This window comes from Salvelinus fontinalis, chromosome 12 (assembly GCF_029448725.1).
Source record: "Salvelinus fontinalis isolate EN_2023a chromosome 12, ASM2944872v1, whole genome shotgun sequence".
Classification (NCBI taxonomy): domain Eukaryota; kingdom Metazoa; phylum Chordata; class Actinopteri; order Salmoniformes; family Salmonidae; genus Salvelinus; species Salvelinus fontinalis.
Genome location: NC_074676.1, coordinates 6,489,457 through 6,503,112, shown reverse-complemented (window position 1 = coordinate 6,503,112; position 13,656 = coordinate 6,489,457). Strand labels below are relative to the sequence as shown.

The 13,656-nt window shown below is 51.2% G+C and overlaps 1 protein-coding gene across 7 annotated transcripts in view; it reads left to right on the top strand.

Annotated features, from left to right (window-relative positions):
- Window positions 1-13,656, top strand: part of LOC129866706 (kinesin-like protein KIF21A) — a 69,819-nt gene extending 56,163 nt beyond the window's left edge. For 6 of the 7 annotated variants that reach the window (XM_055939536.1, XM_055939532.1, XM_055939531.1 and 3 more), the window contains 2 exons: window positions 11,502-11,701; window positions 11,843-13,656. In XM_055939536.1, coding sequence (XP_055795511.1) covers window positions 11,502-11,701; window positions 11,843-11,936 — 294 coding nt within the window. In that variant the 3' untranslated portion in view covers window positions 11,937-13,656. Of the gene's footprint in view, window positions 1-5,353; window positions 6,516-11,501; window positions 11,702-11,842 lie in introns of those variants that run through there. The other variant, XM_055939535.1, reaches the window with a different exon arrangement.

Genomic DNA, 13,656 nt, shown 5'->3' with positions numbered 1-13,656 from the left:
CTCCAAATCCTTTATACCAGCGTGACAGAATAACCGACCCGCAAAATGGAGACAGCAGGAAAGGCCAAGCTGGCGACCATTGTAGAGACAGTATAGCACCACGAGGACTGTCTCTCCAGACTCGGTATCACCATGGACAGTGTGCTGGCAACCATCCTGCGCTTGGAGGGGAGTGTGCAGTCCCTCCAGTCTCCAGTACTGTTCCCGGTACCAGTTCCCACACCACAACCTACCTCCATTCCCTCTGAGCCGGTCTGTGGTATTCCCCTGTCCCTCCCGGAGCGCTATGATGGTGCACCAGCAAGATGCAAGGGGTTCCTTCTACAATGCGATCTGTACCTCGCTCTCTACGCCGGGGCTGTTTCAGGAAGAGACAGGGTTGCAACCGTCATCTTGGCGCTGACCGGACGGGCTCTGGACTGGGGTGCCGCGGTCTGGGAGACGGGCGGACCCAAGGTCGAATCCTACGAGCGCTTCACCCTCCTCTTCCCCTCGGTGTTTGATAATCCTGTGGAGGGCCGAGAGGAGGTTGAGCGTCATCTCCGACTACGCCAGGGATCTAGGACCCCCTCGGAGTTCGCCCTGGAGTTCCGGACCATCGCAGCCTCCACCGAATGGAACGAGTTGGCTCTGGTCACCGTTTTCCGCAGCGGACTGCGGAAGGAGGTACAGCTGGAGTTAGCCAGCCGTGATGACAACCTGTCATTCAACCAGCTCATCAGCATGGTGATCCGGTTGGACAACGTCCTGCAGTCCCAAAGAAGACCTGCGCGGAATTCAGAGCCCATGGCTACCCTGCTCCGTGGCCAGAGCCAATGGAGGTGGGCTCGGCATGTTTGCCCGAGGCAGAGCATAGGAGAAGGAGGAATCTGGGTCTCTGCTTCTATTGTGGATAAAGGGGTAATTTCTCCCCGACCTGCTCTCTATCCACTAGGAGGCGAGGAGGTGACAAGCCAGGGAATTCCCCTGCACCAACTCAGGTAGGAGGCAAGGTCTCCTTTCCTTGTCTGTCAAATCAACCAGTGTGTTTTCCAATTAAATTCCCTGAGTACCCTAGCCCTTCACTCCTGTTAGCTCTGATTGATTCCGGAGCTGCCGGGAATCTCTTAGATAGCGCACTGACCACTGCATTACGCATTCCTTTGGTTCCCCTACAGTCACCCATTCCAGTTCGAGCCCTGGATAATCGTCCGATAGGGGCAGGGCTCGTACATCACATTACTGTTTCTGTTTCAGAGTGATCTGTTCTGAATGAGTGTCATGGGTGACCCATGACACTCATTCAGAACAGATCACTTTCTTGATTATAAACACCCCCACGCACCCCCTTGTTTTAGGTCTCCCCTGGTTGAGTTTGCATAACCCCGTTATTTCTTGGTCCGAGAGAAGACTGCTGGGTTGGTTGCAGGAGTGCCAGGGGAGGTGTCTCGCGGTGTCTGTCAACACCACTGCACAGTCCAGACTGTGCACCTCAAGTGGATTTCCCTGAGGAGCACCAGGATCTGCACCGGGTTTTCTCAAAGACCCAGGCTACATGCCTGCCTCCCCATTGCCCCTGGGACTGTGCCATTGACCTATTGTCTGGCGCAGCCCTCCCGAGGGACGTGGACGCCGCCATACGGCAGGCCCTGCGTACGGAACCCGCACCTGCACAGTGCCCGGAGAACCTCGCCTAAGTGCCCACAGGTGTGCGGCACCGTCTCCTTTCCTGGGCGCACACGGCGCCTGTGTTGGGTCATCCTGGGATAGGCCGTACCATCGCCTGCCTAACTGAGAAGTACTGGTGGCCTACCTAGGCTAGGGACGTCCAGGTTTACGTCTCTTCCTGCTTCATCTGTGCTCAGTCAAAGACACCCAGACACCTCCCTTATGGAAAACTCCTTCCCCTGCTGGTTCCGCAACGACCCTCCCAGGGGAACGCTGAGGAAGCTGAGCCCGCGCCGCCGTTTGTGGGACCGTTTTAAGTCGGGTTAATGAGGGTTAATGAGGTAACGTCCGTTTACAACTCTCTCTTGATTATTATGGCAATAACAGCTCAAATAAGCAAAGAGAAAAGACGTTACTTTAACCTGTCTAGGATCAGCGTGGCGCTAGCGGCACACCCCCCCCCCCCCCCACTGAAAAACCAGTGCCGCGAAATTCAAAAAAAATATTTTTTAAAAATATTTAACTTTCACACATTAAAGTCCAATACAGCTAATGAAAGACACAGATCTTATGAATCCAGTCAACATTTCCGATTTTTAAAATGTTTTACAGGGAAGACACAATATGTAAAGATGTACATCTATTACCTAAAAACACATTAGCATAATCCACCATCTTTTATTTGTCCACCAACACCAGTAGCCATCACCAATTCGGCTAAACTAAGATATTTATAGCCCCTAACCAACAAAAAAACTCATTAGATGACAGTCTGATAACATATTTATGGTATGGGATAGGTTTTGTTAGAAAAAAGTGCATATTTCAGGTATATGGCATAGTTTACAATTGCACCCACCATCACAAATGGACTAGAATAATTACAATGAGCAACGTGTTTACCTAACTACTAATCATCAAACATTTCGTAAAAATACACAGCATACACGAATCGAAAGACACAGATCCTGTGAATACAGACAATATTTCAGATTTTCTAAGTGTCTTACAGCGAAAACACAATAAATCGTTATATTAGCTTAGCACATAGCAATTAGCAGCCCAGCATTGATTCTAGCCAAAGTGAGCGATAAAAGTCAACATCGCCAAAAGATATTAATTTTTTCACTAACCTTCTCAGAATTCTTCCGATGACACTCCTGTAACATCACATTACAACATGCATATACAGTTTGATCGAAAATGTTTATATTTAGCCACCAAAATCATGGTTAGACAATGTGAAATGTAGCTCAGCTGGTCACAAAATGTCCTTGCGCCACTTAGACAGTGATCTACTCTTATACATAAATACTCATAAACGTGACTAAAAAATATAGGGTGGACAGGGATTGATAGACAATTTAATTCTTAATACAATTGCGTTATTACATTTTTTAATTTATCCTTACTTTTCAATACAGTTTGCGCCAAGCGAAGCTACGTCAAAAAACATGGCGTCCTAAGCCACTAAAATGTTTCGACAGAAACACGATTTATCATAATAAAAATGTCCTACCTTGAGCTGTTCTTCCATCAGTATCTTGGGCAAAGGATCCTTTCTTGGGAGAAATCGTCTTTTGGTGGAAAGCTGTCCTCTTGCCATGTGGAAATGTCAACTACGTTCGGGATGAACTGAAAAGCGTGCCCAACTTTTCACATCGTTGCAAAAATAAATGTCCCAAAATCGCACTAAACGGATATAAATTGCTATAAAACGCTTTAAATTAACTACTTTGTGATGTTTGTAACTCCTATAACGAGTGAAAAGATGACCGGAGAAATATAACAGGCTAAACTAACGCTTGGAACAGGAGAGGGTCGGTGTCTTCCACGCGCGTTACGCAGCTCCCAAAGAATGACTAGCTTCAGAGTTTTTTCATTTGTAGGGCCTGTGAACGCGCAATCGAGCCCGTTGGAATCGTCATCACGTAAAGGCATCCAGGGGAAGACGTAAGAAGTGTCCGTATAGTCATAGCAACGACAGTGCCCTTTTAACTGACTTCAGAAAAGTGGCCAACATTTCTCAAATCTGACTCCATGTCAGGGAAATTGCTGTAGAATGGGCTCTGTTCCACTTAGAGACAAAATTTCAACTCCTATAGAAACTATAGACTGTTTTCTATCCAATAATAATAATAATATGCATATTGTACGATCAAGGATTTTGTGGGAAGCCGTTTAAAAAATTAGCCACATTAGCATAAATAGTCTAAACAGCGCCCCCATCCCCAACAGGTTAAAACATGAAGGTCAGTCAATCCGGAAAATTTCAAGAACTTTCAAAGTTTCTTCAAGTGCAGTCTCAAAAACCATCAAGCGCTATCATGAAACTGGCGCTCATGAGGACCGCCACAGGAAGACCCAGAGTTACCTCTGCTGCAGAGGATAAGTTAATTAGAGTTACCAGCCTCAGAAATTGCAGCCCACATAAATGCTTCCCAGAGTTCAAGTAACAGACACATCTCAACATCAACTGTTCAGAGGAGACTGCGTAAATCAGGCCTTCATGGTCGAATTGCTGCAAAGAAAACACTACTAAAGTACACCAATAAGACGAGGAGACTTGCTTGGGCCAAGAAACACAAGAAATAGACATTAGACCGGTAAAAATCTGTCCTTTGGTCTGGTGAGTCCAAGTTTGAGATTTTTGGGTCCAACCGCCTTGTCTTAGTGAGACGCAGAGTAGGTGAATGGATTATCTCAGCATGTGTGGTTCCCACCATGAAGTATTGAGGAGGAGGTGTGATGGTGTGGGGGTGCTTTGCTGGTGACACTGTCTGATGTATTTAGAATTCAAGGCACACTTAACCAACATGGCTACAAGAGCATTCTATAACGTCCGACGCTGGAGACGAGAAGCAAGTACAAGGAGTGAACATTTAATGGAAAACGGACATGAAACAAAACAAGAACAGCGTCTGGACGGGTGCTCAGCATATGTGGGAACTCCTTTAAGAATGTTGGAAAAGCATTCCAGGTGAAAAGCATTCCAGCATTCCTGGTTGAGAGAATGCCAAGAATGTGCAAAGCTGTCATCAAGGCGAAGGGTGGCTACTTTGAGAAATCTAAAATATATTTGTAAAATCTAAAATAAAAGTGTTTAACACTTTTTTGGTTATGTGTGTTATTTCATAGTGTTGTTGTCTTCACTATTATTCTACAATGTAGAAAATAGTAAAAAAAAATAAAGAAACTCTTGAATGATGTCACGCCCTGGCCTTAGTATTCTTTGTTTTCTTTATTATTTTAGTTAGGTCAGGGTGTGACATGGGGAATGTTTGTGTTTTGTTGGTTTTGGGTGTTTCTATGGTAAAGGGGTTGTTGGGTGTAGTATATGGGTTTGTGTTGAGTACATGTGTCTAGCGTTGTCTATGTATGTTTAGTTGTCTAGGAGAGTCTATGGTTGCCTGAATGAGTTCCCAATTAGAGACAGCTGATTTCGGTTGTCTCTGATTGGGAGCCTTATTTAGGGTAGCCATAGGCTTTCATTTGTTGTGAGTAGTTGTCTATGTGATACGTTTGTAGCCAGTGTGTGCACATCGTTGTTTAGCTTCACGATCGTTTTCTTGTTTTGTTTAGTGTTTAAGTGTTTTTGTTTCGTTTGCCTTCTTCGTTAATAAAAGGAGATGGCTTATTTTCCTAAAGCTGCGTTTTGGTCCGTCAATCATCCACACGATCGTGACAGAACTACTCACCATTACAGGACCAAGCGGCATGGAAAGCGGCAACAGGACCCACCTACACAGGATTCGTGGACATGGGAGGAGATACTGGATGGTAAGGGGCCGTGGGCACAACCGGGAGAATATCGCCTTCCTCGTGAAGAGCTGGAGGCAGCTAAAGCCGAGAGGAGGCGATATGAGGAGGCAGCACGGAGACAAGGCTGGAAGCCCGTGAGTACAACCCAAAAATTTCTTGGGTGGGGCCTTAAAGGGAGTGTGGCGAAGTCAGGTAGGAAACCTGCGCCTACTCCCTGTACTTACCATGGAGAGTGAGAGTACGGGCAGACACCGTGTTACGCAGTAGAGCGCACGGTGTCTCCTGTACGTGTGCATAGCCCGGTTCGGTACATTTCAGCTCCACGTATCGGCCGGGCTAGACTGAGCGTTGAGCCGTATGTCATGAAGCCGGCCCAACGCATCTGGTCACCAGTGCGTCTCCTCGGGCCGGCGTACATGGCACCAGCCTTACGCATGGTGTCCCCGGTTCGCCTACATAGGCTGGTGCGGGTTATTCCATCTCCCCGCACTGGTCAGGCGACGGGGAGCATACAACCAGGTAAGGTTGGGCAGGCTCGGCGCTCAAGGGAGCCAGTACGCCTGCACGGTCCGGTATTTCCGGCGCCACCTCTCCGCCCTAACCCAGTACCACCAGTGCCTCCTCCACGCACTAGCCATATGGTGCGTGTCTCCAGCCCTTTACCACCAGTGCCTAAAACCACGCACCAAGCCTCCTGTGTGTCCCCAGAGTCCTGTGCGTCCTGTTGCTGCTCCCCGCACTAGCCCTGAGATGCGTGTCCCCAGCCCGGTACCACCAGTCCCGGCACCACGCTCCAGGTCTACAGTGCGCCTCAGCCGGCAGGAGTCTGCCGTCTGCATAGCGATGCCTGAACTGCCCGTCTGCCAAGCGCCATCTGAGCCATCCGTCTCCCCAGCGCCATCTGAGCCATCCGTCTCCCCAGCGCCATCTGAGCCATCCGTCTCCCCAGCGCCATCTGAGCCATCCGTCTCCCCAGCGCCGTCTGAGCCATCCGTCTGCCATGAGCCTGCAAAGCCGCCCGTCTGCCATGAGCCTGCAACGCCGCCCGTCTGCCATGAGCCTACAGAGCCGCCCGCCAGACAGGAGCTGCCAGAGCCGCCCGCCAGACAGGAGCTGCCAGAGCCGCCCGCCAGACAGGAGCTGCCAGAGCCGCCCGCCAGACAGGAGCTGCCAGAGCCGCCAACCAGACAGGATCTGCCAGAGCCGCCAACCAGACAGGATCTGCCAGAGCCGCCAACCAGACAGGATCTGCCAGAGCCGCCAACCAGACAGGATCTGCCAGAGCCGCCAACCAGACAGGATCTGCCAGAGCCGCCAACCAGACAGGATCTGCCAGAGCCGCCAACCAGACAGGATCTGCCAGAGCCGCCAACCAGACAGGATCTGCCAGAGCCGCCAACCAGACAGGATCTGCCAGAGCCGCCAACCAGACAGGATCTGCCAGAGCCGCCAACCAGACAGGATCTGCCAGAGCCGCCAACCAGACAGGATCTGCCAGAGCCGCCAACCAGACAGGATCTGCCAGAGCCGTCAGCCAGCCATGAGCAGCCAGATCCGTCAGCCAGCCATGAGCAGCCAGATCCGTCAGCCAGCCATGAGCAGCCAGATCCGTCAGCCAGCCATGAGCAGCCAGATCCGTCAGCCAGCCATGAGCAGCCAGATCCGTCAGCCAGCCATGAGCAGCCAGATCCGTCAGCCAGCCATGAGCAGCCAGATCCGTCAGCCAGCCATGAGCAGCCAGATCCGTCAGCCAGCCATGAGCAGCCAGATCCGTCAGCCAGCCATGAGCAGCCAGATCCGTCAGCTAGCCATGAGCAGCCAGATCCGTCAGCTAGCCATGAGCAGCCAGATCCGTCAGCCAGCCATGAGCAGCCAGATCCGTCAGCCAGCCATGAGCAGCCAGATCCGTCAGCTAGCCATGAGCAGCCAGATCCGTCAGCTAGCCATGAGCAGCCAGATCCGTCAGCTAGCCATGAGCAGCCAGATCCGTCAGCCAGCCATGGGCCGTCCCTCAGTCCGGAGCTGGCGTTCCTCAGTCCGGAGCTGCCGTTCCTCAGTCCGGAGCTGCCCCTTATCCTGGTGCTGCCCCTTATCCTGGTGCTGTCCCTTACCCTGGTACTGCCCCTTAGTTCGGAGCTGACCCTGGTACTGCCCCTTACCCTGGTACTGCCCCTTAGTTCGGAGCTGCCCCTTAGTCCGGAACTGCCCCTTAATGCAGTGGGGTTAATGTGGAGGGGGGTCATTTGGAGGAAGCTAAGGAGGCGGTTAGGGACTGTGGTGACGTGGGGACCACGACCAGAGCCGGAGCCGCCACCGTGGATGGAAGCCCACCCAGACCCTCCCCTAGACTGTGTAATGGTGCGCCTGGAGTTCGCGCCTTAAGGGGGGGGTTATGTCACGCCCTGGCCTTAGTATTCTTTGTTTTCTTTATTATTTTAGTTAGGTCAGGGTGTGACATGGGGAATGTTTGTGTTTTGTTGGTTTTGGGTGTTTCTATGGTAAAGGGGTTGTTGGGTGTAGTATATGGGTTTGTGTTGAGTACATGTGTCTAGCGTTGTCTATGTATGTTTAGTTGTCTAGGAGAGTCTATGGTTGCCTGAATGAGTTCCCAATTAGAGACAGCTGATTTCGGTTGTCTCTGATTGGGAGCCTTATTTAGGGTAGCCATAGGCTTTCATTTGTTGTGAGTAGTTGTCTATGTGATACGTTTGTAGCCAGTGTGTGCACATCGTTGTTTAGCTTCACGATCGTTTTCTTGTTTTGTTTAGTGTTTAAGTGTTTTTGTTTCGTTTGCCTTCTTCGTTAATAAAAGGAGATGGCTTATTTTCCTAAAGCTGCGTTTTGGTCCGTCAATCATCCACACGATCGTGACAGAACTACTCACCATTACAGGACCAAGCGGCATGGAAAGCGGCAACAGGACCCACCTACACAGGATTCGTGGACATGGGAGGAGATACTGGATGGTAAGGGGCCGTGGGCACAACCGGGAGAATATCGCCTTCCTCGTGAAGAGCTGGAGGCAGCTAAAGCCGAGAGGAGGCGATATGAGGAGGCAGCACGGAGACAAGGCTGGAAGCCCGTGAGTACAACCCAAAAATTTCTTGGGTGGGGCCTTAAAGGGAGTGTGGCGAAGTCAGGTAGGAAACCTGCGCCTACTCCCTGTACTTACCATGGAGAGTGAGAGTACGGGCAGACACCGTGTTACGCAGTAGAGCGCACGGTGTCTCCTGTACGTGTGCATAGCCCGGTTCGGTACATTTCAGCTCCACGTATCGGCCGGGCTAGACTGAGCGTTGAGCCGTATGTCATGAAGCCGGCCCAACGCATCTGGTCACCAGTGCGTCTCCTCGGGCCGGCGTACATGGCACCAGCCTTACGCATGGTGTCCCCGGTTCGCCTACATAGGCTGGTGCGGGTTATTCCATCTCCCCGCACTGGTCAGGCGACGGGGAGCATACAACCAGGTAAGGTTGGGCAGGCTCGGCGCTCAAGGGAGCCAGTACGCCTGCACGGTCCGGTATTTCCGGCGCCACCTCTCCGCCCTAACCCAGTACCACCAGTGCCTCCTCCACGCACTAGCCATATGGTGCGTGTCTCCAGCCCTTTACCACCAGTGCCTAAAACCACGCACCAAGCCTCCTGTGTGTCCCCAGAGTCCTGTGCGTCCTGTTGCTGCTCCCCGCACTAGCCCTGAGATGCGTGTCCCCAGCCCGGTACCACCAGTCCCGGCACCACGCTCCAGGTCTACAGTGCGCCTCAGCCGGCAGGAGTCTGCCGTCTGCATAGCGATGCCTGAACTGCCCGTCTGCCAAGCGCCATCTGAGCCATCCGTCTCCCCAGCGCCATCTGAGCCATCCGTCTCCCCAGCGCCATCTGAGCCATCCGTCTCCCCAGCGCCATCTGAGCCATCCGTCTCCCCAGCGCCGTCTGAGCCATCCGTCTGCCATGAGCCTGCAAAGCCGCCCGTCTGCCATGAGCCTGCAACGCCGCCCGTCTGCCATGAGCCTACAGAGCCGCCCGCCAGACAGGAGCTGCCAGAGCCGCCCGCCAGACAGGAGCTGCCAGAGCCGCCAGCCAGACAGGATCTGCCAGAGCCGCCAACCAGACAGGATCTGCCAGAGCCGCCAACCAGACAGGATCTGCCAGAGCCGCCAACCAGACAGGATCTGCCAGAGCCGCCAACCAGACAGGATCTGCCAGAGCCGCCAACCAGACAGGATCTGCCAGAGCCGCCAACCAGACAGGATCTGCCAGAGCCGCCAACCAGACAGGATCTGCCAGAGCCGCCAACCAGACAGGATCTGCCAGAGCCGCCAACCAGACAGGATCTGCCAGAGCCGCCAACCAGACAGGATCTGCCAGAGCCGCCAACCAGACAGGATCTGCCAGAGCCGCCAACCAGACAGGATCTGCCAGAGCCGCCAACCAGACAGGATCTGCCAGAGCCGTCAGCCAGCCATGAGCAGCCAGATCCGTCAGCCAGCCATGAGCAGCCAGATCCGTCAGCCAGCCATGAGCAGCCAGATCCGTCAGCCAGCCATGAGCAGCCAGATCCGTCAGCCAGCCATGAGCAGCCAGATCCGTCAGCCAGCCATGAGCAGCCAGATCCGTCAGCCAGCCATGAGCAGCCAGATCCGTCAGCCAGCCATGAGCAGCCAGATCCGTCAGCCAGCCATGAGCAGCCAGATCCGTCAGCTAGCCATGAGCAGCCAGATCCGTCAGCCAGCCATGAGCAGCCAGATCCGTCAGCCAGCCATGAGCAGCCAGATCCGTCAGCCAGCCATGAGCAGCCAGATCCGTCAGCCAGCCATGAGCAGCCAGATCCGTCAGCTAGCCATGAGCAGCCAGATCCGTCAGCTAGCCATGAGCAGCCAGATCCGTCAGCTAGCCATGAGCAGCCAGATCCGTCAGCCAGCCATGGGCCGTCCCTCAGTCCGGAGCTGGCGTTCCTCAGTCCGGAGCTGCCGTTCCTCAGTCCGGAGCTGCCCCTTATCCTGGTGCTGTCCCTTACCCTGGTACTGCCCCTTAGTTCGGAGCTGACCCTGGTACTGCCCCTTACCCTGGTACTGCCCCTTAGTTCGGAGCTGCCCCTTAGTCCGGAACTGCCCCTTAATGCAGTGGGGTTAATGTGGAGGGGGGTCATTTGGAGGAAGCTAAGGAGGCGGTTAGGGACTGTGGTGACGTGGGGACCACGACCAGAGCCGGAGCCGCCACCGTGGATGGAAGCCCACCCAGACCCTCCCCTAGACTGTGTAATGGTGCGCCTGGAGTTCGCGCCTTAAGGGGGGGGTTATGTCACGCCCTGGCCTTAGTATTCTTTGTTTTCTTTATTATTTTAGTTAGGTCAGGGTGTGACATGGGGAATGTTTGTGTTTTGTTGGTTTTGGGTGTTTCTATGGTAAAGGGGTTGTTGGGTGTAGTATATGGGTTTGTGTTGAGTACATGTGTCTAGCGTTGTCTATGTATGTTTAGTTGTCTAGGAGAGTCTATGGTTGCCTGAATGAGTTCCCAATTAGAGACAGCTGATTTCGGTTGTCTCTGATTGGGAGCCTTATTTAGGGTAGCCATAGGCTTTCATTTGTTGTGAGTAGTTGTCTATGTGATACGTTTGTAGCCAGTGTGTGCACATCGTTGTTTAGCTTCACGATCGTTTTCTTGTTTTGTTTAGTGTTTAAGTGTTTTTGTTTCGTTTGCCTTCTTCGTTAATAAAAGGAGATGGCTTATTTTCCTAAAGCTGCGTTTTGGTCCGTCAATCATCCACACGATCGTGACAAATGAGTAGATGTGTCCAAACTTTTTACTGGTACTGTATATAATATATTTACCCCAAAGTATATGGGGGATTGGAAATTATGCAGACAATTACATTGATGGAAGCTACAATCTATCTGCAGTATTAAAGCTGATCTACCCCCTAAAAAATGTAATAAAAATACCTAATACTTACAAACTATTTTGGTGAATCATGCTTTTGGGGAGACGGTGCCGGGTATTTTAACTGGGAAGTTGTTTGGAAAACACTGCTAACCTGCAAAATATTTGAATGGAAAACAAAGTCTGTATGTACTATGTTATCTATGTCTTAACAGCAAGTGCCCAACGCCCATCGTGATTGGGTGTGTGCCCTGGGTGTGGTGCCTGGCTCTCCGGCCCTGCTGAGCGGCTGTAGAGGAGGGGTGCTAAAGCTGTGGCACGCAGACACACTGGGGGCCCTTGGGGAACTCAAGGGCCACGAGAGCCCCATCAACGGCATCTCCACCAATAGCAGCCACCTCTTCACAGCATCTGAGTGAGTCACAGAACCACACAGACATGATGACAGGCAGACACAAACACACACAATAGCCTGGATATAGCCATTGCAGTAACACACAATAGCCTGGATACAGCCATTGCAGTAACACAGTTTTTCTGCTCTGTAATTTGATAGTGATCGAACAGTGAAGATCTGGCGTGCCCGGGGCGGACTCGACAGCACCTTAGACACGACGGCGGACACAGCTGATGATGTGGCCAGTAACTGAACATGGCCGTGACCTCCCACCGTGACCCTAAACCTGGGATGCTGCTGACTAGCACTTTGACCTCTGACCCGTAGCCTTGGAAACCACCCCCAGCCCCCACATACTGTAACCAAGACAACAGTCCGCAAGAATGGAATCTTATCTCAGCAAAAGTAGCTGTAGTCGTTTTCCAGAGTGAGATACTGTAGATTCATCCCTAGAAAATGTCTCCCTAGCTAAATGTATCTAGTCTAACCTGTGTGGCCGTAGCACTGGCCTGTGCAGAATAAATCCTATTTTTGCTTCATCGACATCTTTCCGGCTCCGCTCGTATCAAGTATTGAGCCCACACACACACACACACACACACACACACACACACAGAGGCAGATCTTGAGTGTTTTTCTGTGCTGGGGGAGTGGTGTTGAAATTAGATGAGAGGAAGGTAAAGACCGGGCTTTGTCACAGGCCTTCAAGACCCGGACCTGGTTCTCCAGTGGCACAGCAGAACCACTGTCCTCAACCCTGCTGTCCCTTACCTGATATCAACGTGGCTTTACGTGAACTGACACCCCCTTAAGTCGCTCGGTATGATGTTCTTTTGCTTTGAATTCAGCACCCGCTTTCCATGGGTGACCAAATCATGAAACTTCTCTTGTACTTTACCTGTGAACTGGATACTGTACATTAACTAACACTACTCTTGTAGCCACTAGCAAAACCCCTTCAGTCAGTCACCTCTGCTTCCTTAGTCTTTACACTTAGTCCTTGACTTACTCTCTATGTGCAAAAACAACGTCTCTTTGAGGATACACTGACTCTCTTCACTCGTCCACTACTCATCATTTAGAAATGTATGATTTTCCACTTGATGCTATTCCCTCCTAATAAGTTAATAACTAACCTAATGCCCTTGCTGCTAAGTTGTTTGCTCACCTTTGACCCATAGAGGGCTTCTGTTCTGGACTCCAGGTGAGATACACCTGGTAACCGTAGTTACATACTTTATATAAGAGTCTAAAGTGTGAGGAAGAGAGTAGCCTTTTTATCTGTGCCTGTACTGTAAAGCTCTCCCGATCCTGGTCTGGGAAGACCCCTATGTACGGTGGTTTATCATGTTTGTGTCAGTTTTGCTGTACATTTCAACTGGCCTATTTGTGATTGGTGTGAGCTGAACGAACTGTCAAAGGATGCATCGGATCCACTGTCTGCTGGGACTATTGAATGTTAAAGTAGTAGGAGCAGCAGCCAACACAATATGTGTGTGTATATATAAACAGTATTATACGAAGAAATAAACTGAAGGTTTGTTTTGTTGATCATCACATTTCGCTCCAAAAGGGAAACAAATGGACCAGAATTGGGAGACGGCGTTCTAACAGCACTCATCTCTTTTGATCAGAACCCCTCTCTCTGGCCTTGAGTCAGCTTGTTTTGTTTCCTGTCCTGCGTCCAAAATGGCACCCTATTGCATAGTGCACTACATTTGACCAGGACCCATGGATGCTGTTCAGAAGTTGTGCACTATAAAGGGAATAGGGTGCCATTTTCAGATGCAACCCTGCTCTCATTTTATTTAATTGTTTGGTTGAATGAAGCTGTATGTCATTCAAACCAGTCCTGGGTTCCCCTCTGGAGTTTTGCTGTAGATGTCATTCCCTAAAATGGCTGAGACTGTACTGTAGCAGATCTAATGTCAGATGCCTGGCGAAATTAAATGTCATCTGTCAAAAACCAACAA